The 10,406-nt window shown below is 52.6% G+C and overlaps 1 protein-coding gene across 1 annotated transcript; it reads left to right on the forward strand.

Annotated features, from left to right (window-relative positions):
• Positions 1 to 1,661: 1,661 nt before the first annotated feature.
• CXCL14 (C-X-C motif chemokine ligand 14) lies at positions 1,662 to 9,670 on the forward strand. The gene is made up of 4 exons (XM_090288289.1): positions 1,662 to 1,915; positions 2,082 to 2,187; positions 5,897 to 6,010; positions 8,548 to 9,670. Exons 1-4 carry the CDS (start codon positions 1,852 to 1,854, stop codon positions 8,561 to 8,563), a joined length of 300 nt encoding a protein of 99 aa, XP_090144415.1. The 5' UTR covers positions 1,662 to 1,851; the 3' UTR covers positions 8,564 to 9,670.
• The last annotated feature ends 736 nt before the right edge of the window (positions 9,671 to 10,406 follow it).

Genomic DNA, 10,406 nt, shown 5'->3' on the forward strand with positions numbered 1-10,406 from the left:
TTGAATTAAGAAAAAAATAATTTTAAATTTATAAAATTAAATGCCAAAAATCAGTTCTTTTCACTTATCCTCCACATAAACCCAAGTGTCCAGTTGTTGCCCTTGCTTTATGAATAGATACACAGCTGCTTGCTCGCATAGGACTCAGGACATGGCCTGAAGCCAGCTCATGGGCACTTCATGGCTCAGCTTTCCCTCCAGGCAGCCAAGGCTCCTTAACTAGGAAGAGACAACACAGATTCTTCCCACTATGCCCCTCATCAGCTGCCTACCCCATCCCATCCCCCCAGGATCTCCTCTGGGCACTTTGGCTCCCAAGAAGCTGCTGGGCTGAGAGCACAGAGCTGTGTGAACTGGAAGAGCCTGGCAGCTTCTGATCTGGCTCCAGCTTTTGCCTGGGAGCTAAGCCCAGGGACCTCAGAGCCTAAGAAGCTCCATCCTGTCCCTGGGTCTCTCAGAGAAGCACTTAACCACATTCCTGAGGGAGGTAGGATGGTCCAGGGACAGGAGCTCCAGATCTGCAGCCACATACACTGAGGTCCTTCCTGGCCTAGGCACCTGCTTCCTGGCTATGTAATATTGGGCAAGTTATTGCTTCCCTCTGAGCCTGTTATGCCTGTCAAATAAGTAATTAAAAGACCAACTTGGGAGGGGACTTATAAGAATCAAAGTTATATATAATTATATAATAATAATACCAACAAGTAACGTTTCCTGAGTACCAACTACCAGCCAGGCATTCTGTTAAACACTTTATATGTCTGATCTTATGTAGCTCTCACAGCTGCCCTGTGACAGGTACTGTGACTACTTGTGCTTTCCAGGTGCTGAAACAAAAGTCTTTACACTTGAAAGCAGTGCAGTAGGAATTTCCATCGCCATGCCTAGGCCCACACCAACACACCAGACAGTCTGGCACAATGGAACATGGACTTCATCCAGATGGCGGCCATTGTCATATCTCCTTCCTGGGCTTCTGCATGGCTTTGGAGAAGAGTGTGACAGGGAGGAACCCCTGCCTGGTTTTCCCCAACCTTCCCCCTATGCCTAGAGAGCTGGCACCGCCAGGGGCCACATACCACTTTAGGAAGCCTTCCTCTAAGAGTGACTGCACCTCCCCACAGGCAGTCTTTGAGCCAGTGACTCCAGGCGATGGCTTTCCTGCTGCACAACCTACAGCAGTCTCCCTCCAGACCAGGCCTTGTGCTCTGCCACCAGGCTGCTGGCCCAAAAGAAACTGCTCACACCCTAAGAGTCAGGCCTGCTGGCACGCACACCTGGCACCTGCCCCAAGCCCTTTCAATTCTTCTCAGAATATATGGGCCACAGGCCTGGGTCTCCCATGGGCTCAGAACAGCAGGTTGGTCTGGCCAGCGGGAGCGATGCGAATCAGAAAAGCTGCTGTCCGGTGGAGCCAGGGCACTGGCTGTGTGCGCTGCTGGAGTCTGGCTGTGCAAGTGTGTGCAGGAGAGTGTGTGTGGGAGCGAGGGTAGCAGACGACTGTGCAAGGGCGCGTGTGCCACGGCATCAGGTCTGAGGTCCCGGCAGGCAGACTTGGGATGGTCTCCTCCCCCCACCGTGTTGAGAAATCTCAGTGAGTCACCGAGTGGTTCTGCATATTAATGAGCTCGCTCCCCGGTGAGGGCAAGAGCGGATTTAAAAGAGGCCTGGGCGGGCGGAGCCCGGAGCAGAGCGCAGCGCGCAGCGCAGAGGCGGTCTCGAGGCACCTACCACCGACGGGCGCAGCAGGAGCGAGAGGAGTCGGGAGGCGCGCTCTGGGCAGAGAGAAAGCGGAGCCGGGCGGGCGCCCTCCCCTTGTCCCTGCTCCCGCACCGCGCCCCTCTGGCCAGCATGAGGTTCCTGACAGCAGCTCTGCTCCTAATGCTCCTGGCGCTGTGCGCTGCGGGTGTGGACGGTGAGTGCCTAGGAGGGGTTCCGTCTCAGCTGTCCCATCCGGAGGAGACCAACCGCCAAATGCTAGGCTTCCTGAGACCCCGGGGGTACCGAGTGGGCACCGAGGGCGGTCCAGGGGGAAGGAGACTGCGTCCGCAACTGAGCGGCCCCTGCATGCTCTTTCGCAGGGTCCAAATGCAAGTGTTCCCGGAAGGGGCCCAAGATCCGCTACAGCGATGTGAAGAAGCTGGAAATGAAGCCAAAGTACCCGCACTGCGAGGAAAAGATGGTTATGTGAGTTCCCACGCCAAGCTAGCGTGTGCGTGCTGCTCTTAACCCATGCTTGGGACACAGCGTGGGGCTGGGTCGGACTAACAAACATTTCTCTCCGCCTTTGGCAGGGCCTTAGCAGAGCCTTTGTAATTGCCCAGTGAGTCCTTAAGACGCTGGCGCGACAGTCTGGAAGAGAGTTTGGAAAGAGGGTCACTGCCCTGTGTTCCAGAAAGAGCCTCCCTGAGAAGTTCACCCTTGCTAGGATTCAAATGGGTAGCCCACCTTTCCTGGGTGATGAAGGGTTAAATGGTTCCCCTGTGCCAACTTAGAACATCTAGATTAAAAGCACTCAAAACACACCCAGAACTATTGAATTTGCACCCAAACTTGAGGCCTCCGTGTTACTGGAGAGAGGATTAAAGTAAACATTGTCATATGTCCTCAGACCCTCCTTTCAGAGCCTTTCTCCAGTCAGGGGACCATGGGACAGCCAGGTTTTGGCTTCTAGCAATTCCATTGTGAGACTGATCCTCACTCTTTCTTCACCGTCTGGACTCTGGTGGGTCCCTGAGCCTGAGCAGAGCTGTGGAAAGTGCCCTGCTGGGGTTCACGTGCCAATGGCTGGAGCTCTGCTTGGTGGGGATGTGGGAAATAGCTGTGAAACTGGGGCAGAGAGAACGCTGCGTTTCCTTGCTCCTCTGCCTTCCCAATTAACCATTTGAGGCCAGCACCGCTGTTTAACCATCAACATGCTTTTGGCCAAAAAGGGAGCCTTTGGCAAAGCAGCTACCAAATATCCGCCACAGACCATTGGCCCCTCTTCCCCTCCCCCAGAAACAGGACACATTCTATTCTCGGTCTGGGAAAGTGCCTTCCTCCCACTGGCCCCTCTGGCCCCAAGGCCACAGTGTCTGCAAAGGCAGCCCCCAAACCCCACCGCTACCTGGAGGCTGCACAGTCTGGCTGAAGTTAAGGAATTCAGAGAACCATTGGCCTGGGCTAAGCGCCCCTGCCTTCCTTCCCGGGCACCTAAATTAACCTTTTGTCCCTGCCTCTGTGCCTTGCCCCTTGCCTTATGGACCCAAGTCCAGAAAGATAGCCAGAAAATCCTTTTTGTGGAGGCCAGAGATCACAGGAGCTGAAGTAGGTACCATAAGCTCCTGCTGGCTCCCAGCTTGGGGACTGAACAATGAGAGGGATGTTGCAAGTTAGGTGTGCAGTCCTCTGAGTGCTGAACACTGCTCCACACTGAGTCCAGCGGCTGAGACCTCGCGGGGAGGAGAAGCAGGGTGTGGGGTGCAGTGACATCTCAAAAGAACAGAATGCTTGATAAGGAGACTTGTTCTTTCTCCTGGCTAAACTTTTCGGAATATGGAGGAAACTGACAGGCAAGTGCATGAGAAGCTTTATGGAGCCTTGTGGAAACTTGCAGGAGCCTCATGAGATCCACGTGCAGTCAGCCTCTCCCAAAGCTCTATCAGACACCCAGACCAACCCCCCATCCCTAAAGGGCTGGAGGTCCTCTCCCCTCAAGCTTCTAAGACTCTCTAGATCAGACAAAAGACCAGCACTTTTTGCCAAAGCAGGTTTTCAGCCCCAAAGCCTGAACAAAAGCAAGTTTTCCAGCTTATCCCGAGTCTCCCGGAAAGCTCTGATGAGGTGGGGGAGGGGAGCCCTCGGCTTTGCAGGTGGGAGTCCTTGCGCCCAGAAGGGTCCAGGAGAGGCCAGATTATAGAAAAAGCAATTTGTGTCCTATGTCCACTGAGCTCTTGCCAAAACCCTCAGCACCCCAGAACCACTGAGGAGGGGGTCACAGGACCCAGAATTCCTGAGCAATGGCTGGGGGCAGAAATCCTTGTGTCTTCACCCCACAACCAATTTTCACAGTACCAGTATCATGACTGAGCATCTGACCCTGTGGTGGAGGGCTGAGTGCTCCTCCTGCTCCTTGACCTTCAGGTCTCCCGACTTGGGATTCTCAGCCTGTGCAGTGATCTGAGGAGCGATTTTTCTTGGGCTTTGCCATATCCTTTTACTGCAAGTGCAAGAGCAGCATTGCAGGCAGAGAGAGCAGGGCATGGCCTAAATTCCTACAGAGTGACTAGGTGCTGAGGGGAGGAAAAGGACCAGACTCCACTCTGACACCTGGCCTCAAGACCTCAAAGGAGGGATAAGACCTGGGGAGCAACAGGTCTCATAAAGAGGGACAGTGAAGTCAGGGTTCGTCACCCAGCATCAGGGGAGGACCCACCTCTGCCCCAGGAAGCTTAGGCCATAGTGGGGGCCCTAGAAACTCAGAGCACAGGAGTGAGGAGAAAGCAGGTGGCCCACAAATACTCTAACCCATTCTGGCGGCAAGATTCGATTTCCCCTCCTGTTAACTGGGGGACTGAGAGTTCATGAAGACTGATCCTTTCTGGAACATGGCCCATAATCCCTAATCCTTTATCTTTGGGAACCTGCAGGAGACTAACCGATCTCTCTCCGTCCCTTCCCACCCAGACCTCCAACCAGCCCTCTTTCCCTGCTCCCCATTCCCCAGCACCCCAGTCCCCAATCCTCCCCATATCTTGCTCTTGCTGTGACCTCTCAGGGAGTGACATCCTCACCTCTTACCTTCCACTTTCCTATGTCTCCTAGAGGCTCGCTCATGATGGAACACCATCCTTCCTCCACCACCCAGAAGCTTCCTCCTAATTCCTGCTGAGAGGGGCACAGCAATTCTGGGCAGCAGCCTGGCCTCCCAATCCAGGCTGGAGCTCACACACTAAGGCTTCTCTTTCTCCATGGCCACCTCGTCTTCGGTGACAATTACTAATAACAATAACTATTCATTGTGCATCTACCAGGTGCTGGGCACTTTGCATAGATTATGCCCTTTAATCATCCCAATAGCCCTAAGAAGTGGGTCCTACTATTATACCCAACTAACAGATGGGCAAACTAGAATGCTTTAGGTTACCCAGGGTCCCCCAGACAGACCTGGGACTCACACCCAGGCGCTGCACTCTGTACAACGCCATGTGCTTCTCTACTGCATGGTTAGCCCTCCATTGGCTGATAGAAGCCTGAAAAGAGGTCTTATTTTTCTGCCCAAGGGTGAGATGGCTGGGACTTCAAGCTCAGGAACCACAATGGCCTTCAAGGCCAACAAGACTTAGCTTCAGGAGCAGCAGCCCTGAGATAATCTGCAGGGGACAGAGGGGAACCGGGGTTTGAAGGGCCAGATGGAGACCCTGGTGTAAGCAGGGCATGTCCCAGCCCCGCCGTGGAGCAACACAAGCCGAAGGAAAGAGGCCTTGGCACGTGCGCCTTGCTGGCATTAGCTCTCTCCCCCTCTCCCCCCCAGATTCAGAGGAACTGGAAGAGTTCTCTGACCTTTGTTCCCCAAGGGAGGCTGGAGTCCTGCGTGGGGGTGGGGGTGAAGGGTGGTGGAAGGTGGGGAAGAGAGGGAGACACTATCCCAGACTCTGAGGGCTCCAGGGCAGAAAGTGAAAGCTGATCACTCAGAAAGGTTTATACCCTAACATGGAGTCTGAGAATAAGGGCACAACCAGGACCTTCCGAAGAGCCAGCCAGGGAGTGGGCCTATAGTTAGGCTCCCTTGAAAGGAGGGAGAAAGCTACAGTCTCTGTGCTTTGATTGAGAAAGACCAGAGCCACCCACAGGCCACAATAAGGGGCTATCATTCAAGTTCCTCAATGCTCTACCCTATCCTGCTCCATTTCAGCATCACCACCAAAAGCGTGTCAAGGTACCGGGGTCAGGAGCACTGCCTGCACCCCAAGCTGCAGAGCACCAAGCGGTTCATCAAGTGGTACAATGCCTGGAACGAGAAGCGCAGGTATGCCCCCCTCCTCTCATCTTCCGTCCCACCTTCCCCAGATCCAGATCCTGGGCACCCTGTAGGTCCTCTAGCCATGTCTAATGGGTGGACAACCATCACAGTAACCACAGAAGCCAGATACCCAGACACTAGTTACATACCCCCAGGGACAAGGAACTCACCACAGAACAAAGCAGGCTATTGCTCTCTTAGACAACTATAAGCATCAAAAATGTATCCTTTTGTGAACTAAAGTTTATCTCATTTTAAATTTTATGTTAGTCTTAATCCTCTTCTTAAGTTATATGATCTTGGGTTTTCCCTGACAAAGGCAGGTGAGCGCCTAACACAGCTCTCTGTGTGATTCTTATGAGGTGAAACATGACCACTTAAGTGACTGGGCTTATTAACTATAAAACTATAGGTACAACCAAAGATGATAGGGATGACTCCTTGCCAACAATATATTCTTCCTCATGACCCCTGCTGCCCAGAAACCTGATAAACTCTTTTCCCTGCAGGTGCAGGGAGGGACCTTGGGTTTGACCCTTTAAAATCAGAGCTACTCTTAACCTTAGGGGAAGCAGTGGCCAGATAATCTAAGCCCTGAACCAGACTCCTACCCTCTTTGGGCTCTGTCTCCCCATAATCAGAAGATAGAAATTCACAGCTCCTGGGGTTCTATGTCTGGCCTCAGAGAGGAGGCAAGTTCCTGGTTCCCCTAAACTACACAAAGGTGAGGGTGCCCTGAAGCAGACCTGTCCTTGCACACTCAGAGCCTGTTTACACCTGTATCTGTACAGCATGGCCAAGGAAGCACATGCACACACACGTGCACATGCTCATGTGCTCAGGTGAGTTTCCCAGGAGCTGGTGCCAGCACGTCATCCAGCAGAGGAGAAAAGCAGAGCTAAGTGGGGATAGGGAGTGACTCGCTTGGGAGCACAGGCAAGAGGCCAGGCTTCTCAGTGTCACCTTCCCCCTCCCTGCCTCGGGTCCCTGTGCTGCCTCTCCCATCACCCCACTCAGCTGGCCCGCCTGTTCTAAGCTCAGCCTGTGACCAGCTCCCCCACAGCTGACACTTGGGTGCAACCCCAGTACCTGAGCCTTTTGAGCTGCCTCCAAAACTGCCGTGTCTGCAGTTGCTTGAAATAGAAAATGATGAGAGTGAGAGATTATTTTCTCTAAGTCTAATGGGAATGAAGCCCTCTTTCTGGTCAGGGCAGGCAGCTCACACGGCAAAAGCAGGACCCTGTCCTGTCTACCATCATGCTCCAGGCCGCGTGTCATCAAAAGTGTAATGAGGCTAACCTCAGGGGCAGTTCACGGAAGGGCTGGGAACATCATCGGGCTGCTGAGAGATACTCAGGCCTTTTGTCAGGCGTGCTTATCCCTCACCCCTCCGGCTGGGCCACCGCTGTGATAAAGAGGAGACAGGCATGGGCCCATGAAGCCCTATCCTTTTTATTTCTGCAAATTCCTACAATGAGGGTAGACAGGGCACCTCCATCCCAGAACTCCATCACTGCATTACAAAATGAGTTCATCCCTCTTTCTTGGAATGCTGAGGTGTCCTGGGAGAGGAAGGGTCATTCCCTTGTTCTCCCCCTCTCCCCTCTCTCCTTTCCCCTCTCCCTGAAAAAGGTCAAAAATGTCTCTGTGAATGTAGAGTGGAGCTGAGGGAACTATCTGGAAGTCCTCTTTGCAGAGAGAGGGAGAGTGCTGAACCTAAGGCAGAGGAAGGGGGGCCCGCAGGCCAGCCCAGCCCCTGGGATCCGGACCAGAGAGTTCGGAGCACCTCAGGGCCCAGAGCTGCTGGCTGCTATTGGCAGCTGCAGCAGCAGGCATCTGATTTCAGTGCACAATGAGATGGTCTTCAGAAGTCAGGAAATAGGCAGAGGGAGCAATGGGCTGTCTGAGTGTGAAGTACCCACAGCAGCCATGGAGCAGAAGAGAAAGGATGCAAGTACTGAAATAGAGATGGCTTGGGCAGTGAGGGCAAAGGTCAGCTTGTGAATGCGCACAGGCCTGCTGACTAGGAGAGGAAGTGACCTGGAGCCACAGGCCTCCATGACAGCCCCAGCCCCAGGCCCAGCCCCAGCCCCAGCACACACTCTTCAGTCTTAAGGCAGCTGCCTCTCGAGCTGATGTTTTTCCAGACAATGGGCATTCTCTGGGCAAAATACAGAGAAAGACAAACCTAAGCTGAGCAAGGAGATGCCTCTCCTCCCCCAGCCCATGCTGGAGAGAGACCTCCTTCCCACCACTGACATTCAATGCCCGTAAGTCCCTTGTGCCTCAGTTTCTTCACATACAGAGAGGGTTTGCTCTGAGGAAAAATGAGACTGCAGAGGTGGAGGCTGTTTAAGAGAGACAAAGCCCGATTCAGTGAGCTGCTGTGGTCCTGGTGATGGCGCCCTTTGAGATGTTCCCCACTCCTGGGATCCCGGGAAGGGCACTGCTGGAGACAAGAGTAGAGCAATGGAGCCCCCAGCCCTGCACTGCCTGAGTCATGCAGGTTCTGAGCCACTGATGTGAGTGTTTTCTCTTCCCAGGGTTTACGAAGAATAGGGTGAGAAACCCCTGATGGGAAATCTTCATACCAGTTGGGAGACAGCAAAGGACTTTGCAGATTGAAAAAACAAACCCTTTCTTTCTCACAGGCATAAGGCACAAATTATATATTGTTACGAAGCACTTTTTACCAAGGGTCACTTTTTACATTTTATAGCTGTGTGCAAAAGGCTTCCAGATGTGAAACCCATCTCTCTTGTGCTCCAAACTTCATCATAGACTGCTTTTTACTGAAAAGCGGGAAACTCATGCCTTCCCTTTGTAAAAAAAAAAAAAAAGAAAAGAAAAAAAGCTTTTTTGTATTTGTCCAGACATCACTATACATCTGAGCTTTATAAGCACCTGGGAGGAACAAGGAGCTTGGTTGAGACATTTCATAGCCACTCCGCTCCATTCCTAGCGCAGAAGCTTTCACTCCGAGGTCCTGGCGCCTCAGCACAGCCGCCACAGGCTCTCCTGGGCTCATGGTCAGTCACGGGCTCAGGAGGACTCTGCAGTGGCCCCAGTCACTGGCAAGCAGGAGCAGATCTCTCTGCACCTCTTCTTTTATGAACTCGAGTTTGGCTGCCAGAGAAACATGCTCATGCCCCTGGTTAATTTTTACACACTCCAGGAAACATTTCCAAGATCCTGGGATGGCAAAGCAAACAGCACTTAAGGAAGGGTTTGGGTCTTCTCTCCAACCTGAGGGTTTATGAAAGTTCACTGCTTCAATAGTTAATGCTTTAGAAGCACATGAAGTTCCTGACACTTAAGCAAAACCCTTAGGAGAAAACTTAAAAATGCACGAATACACACACAGTACACAGCTACCGACATGCATTCTACGGATGAGAGAACCATCAAAGCCTGGTTCTTTCCCTCATCGCAATGGAACATTGTGATCCCACGTCATTCTTCAAGTTAAACAGTGCAGCCCGCTCCTGCGAGCTAAGATGACCGCGCGCCCCTTCCTTTGTAAATCTGCCCCTTCGGTATGTGCCGCGTTGTACTGCTGTGCCGTGTGCTCTATAAGTGTCAGAAGCCATTAGCCTTGCATGCAGGTTTCATGTCCTTTCTAAGACAAAAATAAAAGTAATAAAATATATTTGAAATGTACCAAAATTCTAGACTACAAAGTTTTTTTCTATTTAATTAAGCCAGGATGACAATCAAATGTTATCACGTCCTGAATAAACAGTAACAAATGTACTGGAGGGAAAACTGGTGTTTCCCAAATACCTGCTAACACCTGTCCAGAGACAGAAAGCCAGGCCCCAAGGTTAATAATGCTTCCTCCCTGCCCAGCTCCCCATCCTGCGGCGGGTTCATCGGTGTAGCCAGGTCAGTGTGTATGGGACTGGACGGTCCTACTGTGGTTCCCATTTAGAGAAGAGACTAGATGGGAGACCAGACAAGATCCCCGTGATCTAGGGCCCTAGGATTCCAGTGGGGCTCGGGGAGGGGCAGGCAGTGCCCACTAAGAGACTGAGGGACTCTGGAGCCAGGCTGTCTGGGAGCCATGGCCGGGAGATAGCGAGGCTCTGTTTCTGCTTCTGCAAGGTAGAGACAATGAGTGCTCACCTTAGGGTACCTCTGAGGCCGAGGAGGCAAGCCGCATCAAGCACTCAGGTGCCAGGCACAGCAAGCATTTGGTAAATGTGAGCTCCTTCAATAATCACAAGACCAGGCTACCTGCACTTTGCAAAAACTGCCCACAGCTCTGCATTTCACTGTGTCTAAGTCAACCAGGCTCTGAAACAGGCCTCCCTGTGCCTGCCTGGGTCCCCAGCCCTCTGGGTGACATCTGCACTTCTTGTCTGCTACACTAGAAAGCAGGAGCCAGTGACATGTACAGCTG

Source organism: Furipterus horrens, unplaced genomic scaffold (genome assembly GCF_987537825.1).
Source record: "Furipterus horrens unplaced genomic scaffold, mFurHor1.1.pri manual_scaffold_10, whole genome shotgun sequence".
In the NCBI taxonomy this organism is placed as follows: Eukaryota; Metazoa; Chordata; class Mammalia; order Chiroptera; family Furipteridae; genus Furipterus; species Furipterus horrens.

What these genes read in the sequence shown, in the direction of transcription:
- CXCL14 (XM_090288289.1), top strand. Translation starts at nt 1,852, where the DNA reads ATGAGGTTCCTGACAGCAGCTCTGCTCCTAATGCTCCTGGCGCTGTGC. An exon ending in GTGCGCTGCGGGTGTGGACG is followed by an intron (nt 1,916 to 2,081) that starts GTGAGTGCCTAG and finishes GCTCTTTCGCAG; the next exon opens with GGTCCAAATGCAAGTGTTCC. An exon ending in TGCGAGGAAAAGATGGTTAT is followed by an intron (nt 2,188 to 5,896) that starts GTGAGTTCCCAC and finishes GCTCCATTTCAG; the next exon opens with CATCACCACCAAAAGCGTGT.